This window comes from Mus musculus, chromosome 7 (genome assembly GCF_000001635.26).
Source record: "Mus musculus strain C57BL/6J chromosome 7, GRCm38.p6 C57BL/6J".
NCBI lineage: Eukaryota > Metazoa > Chordata > Mammalia > Rodentia > Muridae > Mus > Mus musculus.
Window position 1 is genome coordinate 118763025 of NC_000073.6, and position 13944 is coordinate 118776968.

Genomic DNA, 13944 nt, shown 5'->3' on the forward strand with positions numbered 1-13944 from the left:
CTTACAGCACAGCACGTCTTGTCTGTAACCCTTCCAACAAGAAGCCTTCTAGCCTGCTGGAGATCCAAGAGTGCTTTCAGGTACAGCTGGATCTAGGGACTTGGTGTAATTGAGTTTTTTTGTCTTTCGGGTACTTTCTCTTGGGGTGACTTCATTCTCAAGATCATTACTGCTGATGGTCCCAGAGCGTGCAAAGACCTTTGGGTTCTGCCTCACTGGCCTGGCTCGGGTCATGATATCTGGCAGTGACATAGGCTGACTTCCAGTGCCTGAGTTGATGGCCCACAAACATGTACTGTTGTTGCCAGAGAAAGGGGAATGGGCCTGGCCATGATGGTGCTTACACATCTCCAGTTTTTAAAAATGGAGAGAGCCTTGCCTTGTCTGGATACAAATCCTGAGTCCTGTGGCCAGTCTCGCCATGTGCTGTTCTAGCAAACCTGTCTCTGCTGTCAGCGTGATGAGCTAGGGTTGGAGCTTCTTGCAGTTCAGGACCACAGGGCACACGGCCCAGGCATCACACATGATGCACGAACACAGCAGAAGTATGACAGGCATTTCAGTGGAGGCCATAGGCGCAGGCGGGCTGCTGGCTTCCCTGGCTGCTGCCTCTTCTTCAGTCATGTGTTTGAGATTCAGATTTTCTGCCTGTGAAATGGTGCATAGGAGACACTGAAGTGGAAACTTAAGGGTTCTTTGGAGAGTCAGTTGTGTTGGTTGGTGTTTCGCTGGAGCAAAAAAGGAGAGTTTTCTTGAAGTGGACACAGGTGAAAGGCTCAGGCAGCCTCATGAAGGAACTGAAGCAGATGAGTGAGAGGATGAGAGGTGAGAGGATGCTCTGCTAACGCTAGCACATGAAAGGACCCATGGTGAGGGGTTCTTCGCTAATGACACTCATGTACTGGTCCACCTTACACGTGTTCTTGAGTTCCATTTGTCCGGACTCCATAGAGAAACACACCAAAAACCTGGTGGCGTGCTGCAGTTTTTTGTTGCGTCCTCAGATTCATGGCTGATTGGCAGAGTGATGTCAGCTGAGACAGACGTATGTGCTGAGGCAAGACCCATGGAGGACACGTGATGTTTGGAGGGAGAATAAACGGAACTCAATGGACAGTGACGAAGGCTGAGTTGGCTTGCTGGTAGGGCTAGCTGCGCAACGCTTGTTGATCTTGCATCTTTGCTGATCTCGGCTTTCCTGAGAGAGGCACAGCTGAGAACTTCTGATGTCCCTGCTGGTGCAAATCCCTCCTGCTGCTGACTCCTGCTGAGGCTGGGGCCTGCCTGTCCCTGCTAGGTGGTGCCACCACTGCCGATTCCTGTTTGCTATCCTGACTCTACTGTGCTGCTGGTGTATCTGTGAAGTGTTTGCAAGTGGATCGAGCTGCCGCTGCTAACCTGTGAACTGAACTGCCGATTTCCAGACAACACAGATGGGAGCTGCTCTAAAGAACTTTTCTAAACAGGTCCACTTCCCCTGTATCTTTTCTTTTCCACCACCTCTGGTTGGTGGTGGGCTAGCAGAGAGGTTAAAGTGTTTAAGAACCATCATTTAAAATAGGTTTTGAGAAAAAAAAAATTAAAGTTACAGACTTTCTGGAGAGAACTACCTGAACGGACATGTAAGGAACACAGAACAGTTTTCTTTCCTAAATGCTGCTGGCAGGACATGGTAAATAATCGTGGGTAGTGCTGGGCACAGAGCTCATGCTCAGAGCGTGTTCACTGTCACCGCTGTGGTTTTCAGTCACGGTGTCTTCGATGTGTGAGAAACTAGTCAGGAAAAGAACCAAGGCTTGGGGAGGCAGCTCATGGAGCGAGAGGTTTCCGAGAAAGCGTGAGGACCCGTGCTCACATCCTCAGGAGCTACGTGAGGGATGGGCGGAGCTGGCTGTGGGAGGCACAGGCAGAAAGGTCACTGGGGCATGGTGGCTTCCAGCCTAGCTCCAGGTCTGATGAGAGTCCCAACACAAAAGAATAAAGGCAGAGAGTCACAGAGGAGACCCAACATTCTCCCCTGACCTTCATCTTTGCTCATGGACATGCGCAATGCAGGCATCCGTCCCTCCACACGCACACGCATGCAGAATGAACTCTAGCCAAGATGGTTATTTCCCCAGACAGTGTCTACCACCCGAACAAAAGAAAAACAAGTTATTTGGCCAGAAATGACATAGTTAGCAGCTGCTTACAGTGCGAGGTGTATTTCCTGAAGACTGTTTCTAGAGAGGTGGCAGGCTTTTGTATAGGAAGTAAAGGAGTTTGTAAGAGTCCCTCCCTCGGTGTGCTGTTCCTCAGCGTGCTCAGGGACAAGCAGTGCCTCTGTCCATTGTGTCCCTGTGGCAGAGAGGAAATGTCTCCCTCTCTCTCTTCACCCTTGTGATCCTGGGTTAGAAAAACATAGGAAGGAAAAGAGGCAGTGGGCCTGGGCACTGGCATTGGAGCACATTCCGTGAGGCTTCCAGAGTCTGCAGGGTGTGTGTGTGTGTGTGTGTGTGTGTGTATAGGGTGAGGTTCTAAGCTGGGCTTCTCAGTTTGGCTGTACACTGACATCTCTGACATATCTTGGCTGCACCCAGACCACTTCTGCGGGAGCCCCTGGGATAGACAGAGACATCACACTAGATGGTGATCTTTGGGGCTCCAGGGGCTCCAGGGCTCTGCCGCATGCTGGCCTGAGAAGTATTGGTCTAGCAGACACTGGCCACCATTTCTAGATACTCGGATAATTAGTGTCTTCCACACCTGAGCACGCACAAGGATTTGCAGCAATGTGGTCCAAAGTTCACATTCTAGTCACATTCCCCAAATCTTTGACTTTCAAAGCTCCAAGACGGGCCCAGGCCTGTGCGTTCCCAGCTACCACCCTGCCAGAGGCGATCAGCACCTGAGTGAGAAGAGAAAAAGAACCTGGAACTCAGGCCAGAGCAGCGAGGTGTCCCCACACTTCACAGAAAGTGCCCTACACTGGATTCAGCTCCAGCCATGCCCAGCTTAGGCCAGCAGATGTAAATAAGTGGCCGGTGGTCAGAAGTCAAGTCAGTGAGATCAGAGAATGAATATCTGACCCGAATCTTGAGGGCTACAACATTCTGTAATTATTTTTAACCTAACTACCTAGGTAAACCCCGTGAATTCGTGTGAAAATCAGCTTCCTCTTTGCAGGAAAAAAAAAAAACAAACAAACCAAGGCTAAAAGTGTGTGCCACTAGGTGGCAGCATACACTCACGAGTGAATGCCTGCTGCCAGGTGCCATTTTCCTGCTTCTAATTAGTAACATTTATTTAGTGTTTGCTCCTGTGGTGTGTGACGTCAACACCATATGTCTTCTTGTCCTAGGAAAGCTGGTCTATGAGCGCATCTCCTCGATGTGTGTGGACAGCCGCAGTGCCTTGCCAGGTAATGTCATGCTTCCTGGGCTTGCTGGCACCAGCCTGCTCAGAACCGCCGTTAGACGGTTTTAATCAAGTCGGGATTTATTGAAAATGGATAAGGTTTTTAATTCAATGTGTTGAAAGAAACGTGTTTGAAGTCTGGTTGTCTCTGTCGTCCGGAGCCATCAGAAGGTTTGCAAGCAGGCAAGTCATTAGAATGCAGGAAAAGGGGAGAGGGTGGAGTGAGACCTGGCTACAGGTCAACTTCTCTGCTGCTGCTCAGAGCCACGCTCCTGTTTCATATGGGCCTTTCTCTCCAAGAAGCAAATTGCTTAAGTAAAAACTGCGTATGTATGAAGGGATGTCCGATAAATCAATAGTAGCAGATGCCCCAGCTCCTCAGCCTATACATAAATGATGTTGGCGTTAAATTCATTGCCAATCAATTTTAAATTCCCAGGAGGTTCTAATGGGACAGGTGGATGATGGACTTGTGTTGTCACAGGAGCAATTGTGACGATGTGTTCAGATGCAGCATCTTCAGCTACGGCTTCCTTTCCTTTGCCCTGTTCAGCTCACACAAGCTGCAGCGGCTGCCTGGGCTGTCATTTCGTCCCTCATCCTGGTCCTGGCAGCGGTTCTTGCCCAGGGACAAGGAGACAGTGATAGTGGCAGTGACCCATAGTTTAACCTTTTCCCTTCCTTCTTCCCTGCCCCACTCCCTTCTCTCTCCCCCCTCCTCCTCTTTCCCTTCCCTGGCCCTCCTTGTCCATCCACCCAGATATCATCCATCTACCCTCTCAGCCATCCTCTATCTATCTCTCCCCCACATCTGTTTACCTGCCCTCCTGACCCCCCTGCTCCACCCCCATCTGTCTTCGCACTGACCATCCATCTACTCACCTGCCCATTTATCCACCCATCTCCTTAAAACTTTGATACAAACATCTCTCAGAAGGAAACAGCTGTACACAGCTTTAGGTCTATATGAGCCCTTTAGCCCTTGGAGCTACCTGGTCTCGCCATAGAAGGGTAGGCCCAGTGCAGAAGGGTCACAGCTGTGCCTGCACTGTCTGGTCCAGTGGCCACCAGCCCCGTGTTGCTCTTGAGTACTTGAGATGTGGCTGGCAAACTGAAATGAGTTCGGAGTATAAAAAGAAAAGACACTAGGTAGCTCGGTGTGGAGGAACATGCCTGGAATTCAGCCTATACCAGCACCCAGGAGACGGAGACAGAAGGATTGTGAGTGCAAAGTTAGTTTGGGCTCCGTCGTGAAATCCTGTCTGTAAACCCCCAAGGGCTGAGGGTCCAGCTCAGTGGTAGAGTGCTTATAGAACATCTCCAACACTGCAGAAAGGGGAAAGAAAGCAAAAAAGAAATGAGAAATGACAAAAGACACGGGATTATAAGACTTACTGCACATCCAAAGCCATATAAGCCACTAATAACTTTTCAGACTGGTCCCAGGTTAAGCTGGTGCTCCAGATGGACTGGGCCTCTGCACGTTAGTGTAATGCTGTACCTCCTCAGCCTTCTGTGGCTCGTACAGCAGTTCTGTGCCTCCAACCCGACCCACCCCACCCCCACACTGTAGTCAAGATTTTAGTGTCTCCTTCTGGTAAGTTTAGGAGCTTAGAAAGTCCCACAGAGGCCAGCCCTGTGGGAAAATCATCTCTGCTGGCCAGGGGTCTGGGAAATACACATTTATTTATTGAATGTACGCTCAGCATGTGGTTCATGGGTATCAAACCTCAGCCGACTGCCAGAATTAAACTTGTATGTTTTCTTTCGCAACAACAGATTTTTTTTTTTAAATGCATGCATGTCTGTGCACTACTGGTGTGCCTGAAGCCCTGTGTGGCCTGGAGAGGGGTGGGATCTGCTGGAGGCACAGGGAGTGTGAGCCGCCTCGGGTGGGTGCTGGGAAAGAATTCAAGTGCTTCACAGGAGCAGCGGGTGCCCTCAGTAGCTGAGCTCTCTCCAGCCCTACTAGCAAGGATTTCAAATCCTTTTCTGGGGGTGGGGGGGTCATTTGGAGAAATGGGCCAACTGTCAAGAACACTTGCAGAGGACCCAGATGGGGACTCACAACCAGCTATAACTGTAGTTCGAGGGCATCTGACACCCTCTTCTGACCCCCTCAGATGTTCACTGTGCCCCCCCCACCACAAATAAAATAAATACATTTAATCCCATTTCCTTGTTGGTTGGTTTTTGAGACAGGGTCTCATAGCCCAGGATTGCTTGAAGTCCCTCTAGCTGAGGATGACCTTTGAACTTCTGATTCTTGTGCTTCACCTCCCAGGTACTGGGATCTCGGTGTGGCCCACACCTTTCTGCTTCTCACATTGGTTCATATGCAATTGCTTATGAAGAACGAACTTTTGGAAGGAGTCCGGCTAGCGATGGCACCTGTAGTCCTGGAACCCCAGGCTAAGGCAGGATGCAGGCTAATCTGGGCTAACTTATCAGAACCTTGTCTCAAAATAAACACGTTTGTTTGGATGGCCCACCCGACCCTCAGAGTCATTTGACTTTCTGTCTACTACAGCCATTTCCCCAAACAACATGTTAGGCCCAAATAAGGAAAAAATCCCTAATTGGTCTTACCCAAACTCAAGTACAACATCAAAGGGTGTTTTCCTCATTTGAATATAGTAGTTAGCAATTTTAACTGGAATATTTTGCTTTAGCTGAGAGCAGTACAGATCAGGGTCTGTTTTGTTTTTGTTTTGGGGCAGGTTGCTATGTTGCCCAGGCTAGCCCAGGCTTTTGTTTTCTTGCAGTTGGTTTGGTCATTGTGTTTCCCTTTCCCTTAACATCTTCCCTTGATGCTTTCCTCTGGTACTGAGAGCCCAGAGGGAGAGGACAACTTGGTCCACAGTCGTCAGGGAACTGAGGAATGACTCTCAACTGAAACTAGGAGAAAAGCTTTGAATTTCTCTGCAGAATTCTGCCTGAAGAATTATGTGGGGGAGGAAGCTGGTGACATTTGCACTCATTCTTTCCGTCTGAATCAGTTCCCGGACTGGAGACGCTAATTCTTGAGCTCGTTGCCCTCAGGAGTTTGAACTGTGGTTAGCTCTCCTGAGTTTGGAGAACGCTAGGATATCTTAGGGTTATGCCAAGTACACACCAGGCCAGGCTCGGTGGCTCATACCGTAATCCCAGCACTCAGGAGGATCATGGATTCTGGGTTAGCTTGCACTACATGGTGAAAGACTGGCTCTGTTTTTTTTTTTTTTAAAAAAAAAGGAGGAAAAGAAGAAGGGAGATGAGGAGGAGGAGGAGGAGGAAGAGGAGAAAGAAGAGGAGAGAGAAGAAAAAAGGAAAAATTGAAGAAGAAAAGTAGTGTATGTTACTATGTAGTCATCCCTCCCCCACACTTCTTTAAACAGTTTTGACATTTATTTATAATGTGAAGGAGACAAGGCACACACGTGCTACTGTTACTGCCAGATAACAGTGGGAAGGCAGGGAAGATGTTGAGCATGGCAGGTGGCAGCAGAGGAATGTGGAACACAACAGAGAGGGGCAGACAGAAGAACAGGCACCCAGATAGAACAGCCCTCTGTCTTCTACTAATGTAAGGCTGGTCAGTTTGAAGAAAGTTAGACAACTGTTGTATAAACATGTCCACTGAACTTAGCCCACCAGTGGGGATCCTGGTGGCAAGAGAGGTTGCTCTCGAGGCCTTTTTTCTGTGCTGTGAGGCTTTTGACAGGAGGGTAAGCAGAAGCCAGCCATCTTGGAAGCTCACCATCTTCATTACCTAGTCACGGCTCCTCTCCCTCTCTGTCTGGCTGTTAAGGGTTCTGTCTAACCCTTCCTCCCACACCGCAGCAGCAAGCTTTTGAAGGTTACAGGATAACTTCTGAGACGCAATTTTCTCCTTCCATTGTGTAAAGTCCAGGGATTGAACTCAGGTTGTCAGCCATCTCATTGTCCCCCCTCTCCCTTCTTAATCCAGTGTGTGTGTGTGTGTGTGTGTATGTGTGTGGTGTGTGTGTGTATATATATATAATAAGTATAAGTAAAAAATGAAGCCACATACCCTGAATTTAGTTAAGTCATTTTGTTTCCTAGTTGGGAGACATCCTAGCACTTGACTGTGTTGTGGATCTTGCTTCATCATTTCAGCAACCCTATCTTCGATTGTCCCCAAGGCTGACTTGAGTCACATCAGGATGGCGGGGACCTTAGTCAATATGGCAATGAAAGAAAATTAGTCTGATTGGTCTCTTTCCTTCTCCTAAAACATCTTCAGAAGTTCAGAGTTGAAAAAAATAAAAGTACTTACAAGAAAGAAAAGGAATGGGGGGACCCCTCTGTTATGTGGAAAAGAAATGGGGGACCCCTCTGTTATGTGGAATGCTCTTCTTGGATTAGTTTCCAAGTCCTGGATCCCTTCCCCACATTGCAGCTGCAGTGCTAACGTATGAAGTAAGTCCTGTCCGTGCCTCGCCTCTGCCCAGAGCCTTCAGGGCATTGCCTCTGCACTTAGGAAAGCCCTCGGGGGCTCCCTCTGTGCCCGCCTGGCCACCAGAGCGGGCTGCTCCTCCCTGCCAGCTCGTCACAAGGCTGCTCTCCGGACCCTTTGCTCTCAGGGCCTTTGCATGTGTGTCCCTTTCTAGATGACATTGCCTTTCCATCTATGCCTGGTGGCTTCCCTTTGTGACCTGTGCAGAGATCTTTCCTGATTCCTTTATCTAGTCCTCCACCCTCTGCACGCCTGTCCATTCCTCTCTTCCCAGGTTCTCATTACCTGCTGTCTTATCGCTTTACCTGGTTACTGTTTCCTGTTAGTTGTCTCCACCACTGGCAAGCTTCCTGAGGGCAAGCTCTGCCCTCTGCACTGTCTGGAAGCTCACACACTATCTGTCGTTGGCTTCTAAAGGCCTTTGTGGTGAGCAAATGAAAGATCGGAATCTGTTGTTTAGTATTGTTTAGTTTTCTATGCTGTGCTAAAGTTTTGTGTAACATAGTCCATTTCTTAATTCTCTCTCGACCTGGAAGTAGTCTCTGTCATTGTGTGAGATTACTATATGTATGTGTGCGCACATGTGTACATGCATGTTTTTATGTGTATATAACTTGTGGATATGTATGTGTGTGTGTCTCTGTATATGTGTACGAACATGTGTGTATATGCATATGTATTTCATGCATATTTGTATATATACACGTGTATATGTATGTTTGAACATATGTACATGTATGTATATGTATTGTGTGTTTTGTGTGTATATTTGTATGTATGTATTTGTGTTTGTGTGTCTCTGTGTGTGTATGTGTACAGATGTATATTTGTGTATCTCATGTATATGTGTATGTGAGTGTATATGTGTGCCTGTATATGTGTGTATATATGTCTCTGTATGTATGTGTCTGTGTTTTTCATGTGAGCTGTGTGTGTCAGGGTGGCCTTGAGCTTGCATTCCTCCTGTCTTAGTCTTTCACTCCTTATGAAAATGTATGCCATGTCCAAAACTCTGAGGGATGACTTTGTGGTATCGATAACAAAGACTATATATCAAGATTAAGGGTGGCTGCAGAGCCAGACCATTCAAAATCCTACCAAGGAAGGTAAAGCTTGTGGCAATGCCAAGAATCTCAACTCTGACTATTTTAATATGGTCCTGGGTCAATGTAGCTGCAGAGATTCCAGCTTTCATATCTGTTCTTAAGTCAGACAGGAGGGAACAAAGCAGGACAAATACCTCCTCTTGAAGATGCTTCACAGAAATTGCACTTTTGTTTGTGTTCTGGGGCCCCAACTCAGTCAGATGATTATACCTAGCTGCTAGAATGGCCGAGTGGCCAGCTGAGAAGTTAGAGTTGTATTATTAAAGAAAAAAGGAGCTGATACTGGAATAAGCTGGCGTTGTGACCAGAGGGGACTGGAGTGTTGGAGCAGGGTTGAGGTGGCCGCTTGGCTCAGGCTCAGGTCTCAACTTACCTTCAGCTTTGGCTCTTTATGGTAAAAGCGCTGTTCACATTTCCTGTTGTGAGACCAGGTGCTGATGCATCTATGGTTCATCAGCTGTTGCTGCAGTGATTGCTCCTCACATCAAGGAACCCCGGGTCAGCAACTTGTGGTGGCAAAGAACGCAGGCCGCGGAGCTGGGCTGCCCTGGCTTATATTCACACTCTAATAGGCTTCCTGGGTGTCCTGCGCAAGTCACTGAACGTCTCTGTTTTCCCAACTCTGGAAGCAGATGGAGAGCTACTGAGCGGATATATGATCAAGCTAATGTTGCTGAAACAGCGCATAGTGCTGGTGTCTTCCAACGTGTGTGTGTGTGTGTGTGCGTGCGTGCGTGCGTGCGTGCGTGCGTGCGTGTGTGTATGAGTGTGTATGCGCGCACCCTGGTGCCATTTCTGCTGCTGTTTCAGTAAGGCCTGGAGGGACTCTACCTCCTCATTCTCTGCCCTGGACTTGCAGCAGCTATAAAGATCCAGGAACAGGCCTGCTGTGATGGCGCACACCTTTAACCCCGGTGCTTGAGGCAGGCAGATTTCTGTGAGTTTCAGGGCAGCTACATAGTTGGACTAGATTAAAGAAAAAAAAAAAAAGCCAGAGTTTGGGACACAATACCAACCAACCATTTTGCGTTGCAGATCATTTCTCCCCAGAGAACGTGAACGACACAGCCAAGGAGACATGCCTGAATTGGTTTTTCAAGATCGCTTCCATCCGGGAACTCATTCCAAGATTGTATCCTTTCCTCATCCTAGTTTATTTTAATGATGGGCGGGAAGTGTAGTGCTGGTGACATGGTGACAGCTGTCACGGGATGGTCTGGAGTGCTGGTGACGGCAGCCACGGGATGGGCTGCCCTAAAGTTCCCAGTGACACCTGCTTCCGTTGTGGTCGGCAGCTACACTAGAGAGACCCTTGCTTGGGATCTCACTCCTTCCTGATGGCTCTCCTGTTTGTCGTTTTGGTTACGATGCATGAATCAGGCTTTTGTTCCTTTGAAGAGCATTCATATGCTACCTTCATTAAGGTGCCTCATTTCAGAAAAGATTTATTTTGTTTTTAGCTCTGTGTTATGTGTGTGTGCAGACACACACACACACACACATACACACACACACACACACACACACCCCCTCGGAGGCCAGAGGCATTGCATCTCCTGGAGCTGAGTGTGAGCCACCCTGAGGATGCTGGGAACCCAACTCTTGGTTCCCCGTCTTGGTGGCAGCTGATGAACCATCTGGAGGGTGCAGGTCCTGCTCTTCTGCATCAGTACACAGTACTGATGCGTGGAGACTTTGACCTACACACACAGCATCTTAGTTATCTCAGGTCCATGTGCCCCTTGGGGCTTTGATATGAAGGCTGAAAACTTGATTTAAATTTCAGCACAGAGCCATGAACCAACAGGCAGCATTTTCCAAAACTTATATTTAAGAGCGGAGCTTGGAGAACCCTGTGGAGAACCCGGCAGCCTCCAGCTCAGTTCTCTCTATTGCCATCATGGCGTCCTCGTGCCTAAAATTTAAGTGTTTCTGCTTCCCTGTTGGAATTGCCTTTGTCTGGCTGGGCACAGGCCATCTGGACCGGGTCTTCCTTAACAGAATGTTTCTGTAGTTATGTGGAAGCATCCATCCTGAAGTGTAACAAGTTCCTCTCCAAAACGTAAGGCCCTTCTTCGTCTGGAGCTGTAGAATGGCTGCAGAGCTCATACGCGTGTGCCCAGGCAGAAGCACACAATAGCCGTGTGACGGTAGCGACGCACCGGCCATGAGTTTGTAGTATTCGACCCCATGCTCATCGCCCGTGTGTCTTCCCCACGTAGTGTGTGGAAACTGGATAAGATACAGATAGCATTTTCATCCCGATCTAATGAACAGAGAGGAAAGGTCAAGGGTGGGGGGGGGGGTGAGGCAGTGTGTAGCTCACAGGAGGTCAGTTCCACCTGCATCTGGCCTTGTGGGTCTCCAGTAAGTTATTTCCATCCTGAGCCTCAGCCCCCTCTACTGAACATGGACCTAATGAGGAGTTCATGTGGGCTCCGAACTGTGCGCATGACCCTGGGAGGCACAGGAGCAGACCTGGCTGGCACCGTCCTGGGTGGGCTGCCGCTGCCGGTGATGATGGTGAAGATGATGAGGGATCTGGAGCTCTGGCTCCAGGGACCCAGGCAGCCAGCTGCTGTCATTTCTCACAGATGTGATTCTGAGAGCCATTCTCAGAGCTGAGGAAGGAAGGCCCTCCCACAGGAAACCATTTAATACGGAGCTAGGGGTGACTGGGACGGTTTATAGATGCTAGAGATAGGTATTTTTACCTCCCCAGTTGGGCAAGGGTCCTATCCAAGGGGGGGGTGGGGGGAAGGACGCATGTCATAGAAGTGAATCCTAGGTCATGTTGGTGGGTTTGGGGGTGGCTGGCTCCTGCTAGCCTGAGGTGGTAGAAAGATGGGACACAGGACACTGAACCAGGGCCAAACAGTGATCCGTATAGACCCTTGTAGATCAAGGGGCTAGAAGTTGATGGACAGCCAGGCTGGGGATAAAACTGTTAAAATAAGTAAAGTGTGGCTAGGTCGGTGGGTAGCACATGCATGCCTACAACCCCGCCGCTAGGGCAGGAGGATCGAGAGGTTGAGGCCAGTGTGCGCTGTATTGTTAGACCCTGTCTCAAACACATCAGAGAAATAAATTCATAAGCCTCACCACAGATAGGGATATGTATGGGGAAGCCTTACTAAATTGTACCCACAGGGAAAGTCTGGCTACACTGCCTTGGCAAGCTGAAACTTTGACCTTGATTTGTTCTTAGGCGTTTGATTCCCTCCCCTACATCTAGGATAATACGGTTTTATCATGGAAGTGAGGACAGGGAGAATGTAACTAACTCTGCACTCCTCTCTCCCACAGGGGGATTTCAGAGTGCCTGCCCCGACTAACCTGCATGATCAGAGGGATCGGAGACCCACTCGTGTCCGTGTACGCCCGGGCCTACCTGTGTCGGGTATGCTGAGCTCCCAGACGTGGCTGTCTGCCTTCCTAGCAGGCTCCTTCTCCAGCACCCATCTGCTCTTAGCTGCTACTTGGAGGACACAGCTCTTCCACAGAGATGAGAGCTGCAGGGCTGTTGGTGAAAGTTAATTTTGAAGTAGACCAACTTACCACAGTTCTAATTAGGGGACGTTTAAGGTCGTCGTTACCCAAGTGAACTGGTTTTCTGGATTAATTTTCTCAGTTCCAGCTGGGAAGGAGGCTCCAGGCCTTTTTCAATCACTTGAGACAGGCTTTTCCCTGTGTTGAATTCTTTGGCTTTAGTGTGTGTGTGTGTGTGTGTGTGTGTGTGTGTGTGTGCGCGTGTGTGCGCACGCGCGCACATGTGTGTCTGTGACTCTGTGTCTCTGTTTCTATGTCTGTGTGTGTGTGTATCTTCATCTTCTTGTTAAAGAGTTGGGCTGGGTGTGAGCTGGCCAAGGCCTGGGAGGGAGAGCTGTCTCTGTGACCCACACAGGCTTAGGCTGCTGTGGTGAATGGGAGACAACTGGGGCCCCTTAGCCTCACTCTGAAGTAGCACAGCTTGGCGCTTTTACTTCATTCAGTTGTTGGTTTCTGGCGAATGCATCCCATGGAGCCACACAGGGGTTTCAGCTCTCACAGGCCTCCCAGACAGTGGGTCTTCTGCCCTTGCCCCGTCAGCCTTGTGCACCTTTGGTGAGGCTTCTGGCCTCTGCTAAGTCACAGGCTTCCTTGAGGACAGAAGCACAGATGGAGCCTTGTACAGGAGCCATGCTGCTCGTTAGTAAGCCAGGGCCTTCGCTCTGCTTCTCTTGTGCCATACAACTGAGGAAGGCTCTGTGGCTGAGAGTCACCAGATTGCCTAGCAGGCGCTCTGTAGGGTCAGTGCAGACTCCCATCCTGGAGGATGCTTCCCCAGGGAAGGGAAAGGCGCCTCAGAGCACCTGCTCCTTCTCTGGAACAGGTGAGGGCCAGTGTGCGTTTCTGCTTGAAATCTGGGGTGGGTTTTAAACCCAGGAATATCAGAGCTAACCATTTGTGTCTATTGAAGCTTGACTCCTCATCCTGAGTCAGAGCTTGATGGTGGTTTCCTGTATGTAAATAAAACACCATTTCCCTGGGGAGACGCCCAAGGATATCCTTGTTTTCATATTCGCGCTCCATTGCCTTTCACCTCACCGATTTTGGCAAATTCTCTCCATTTGATTGGCCTCTGTTGGAAAATAGAATCACACTAAGGATGTTGCATCTACTTAATAAAGAGCAGCCAGCAAAGAAACATATGTTCCTTGTAAGCCTGAGGTCAGAAGCAGGCCACGTGAGCAGGGGACGGATAGTGTCCCTGCCCCAAGAGGCTGAGGGAGCGCTACTGTGTTGGTAACATCATGTTACCTATACAGGAGCTGTAGAAGACGCCTCCTCTTTGAGCAGCTGATAAGTGTTTGGACAAAAAGAATTGAGGGCTGACGAGGCAGAGTGCTAGCAGGTGCAAGATCCTGGGTTCAGTCCTGAGTTTGGGGGTGCACATCTGTAAGGATGCTTTCGGTTGTAAGTGGCAGGAACCTCCTTCAGACT

General features: G+C 49.1%; 1 protein-coding gene across 3 annotated transcripts in view; it reads left to right on the forward strand.

The window, feature by feature from the left end:
* Positions 1–13944, forward strand: part of Vps35l (VPS35 endosomal protein sorting factor like) — a 101314-nt gene that overhangs the window by 22847 nt on the left and 64523 nt on the right. For 2 of the 3 annotated variants that reach the window (XR_378273.2, NM_027815.4), the window contains exons 9-12: positions 3341–3400; positions 9997–10093; positions 10976–11023; positions 12268–12361. Coding sequence is in view for 2 of the 3 variants with exons in the window: in NM_027815.4 (NP_082091.3) it covers positions 3341–3400; positions 9997–10093; positions 10976–11023; positions 12268–12361 (299 nt within the window). In the remaining variant the exon portion in view is untranslated. The remainder of the gene's footprint in view (positions 1–3340; positions 3401–9996; positions 10094–10975; positions 11024–12267; positions 12362–13944) is intronic. The other variant, XM_006508212.2, reaches the window with a different exon arrangement.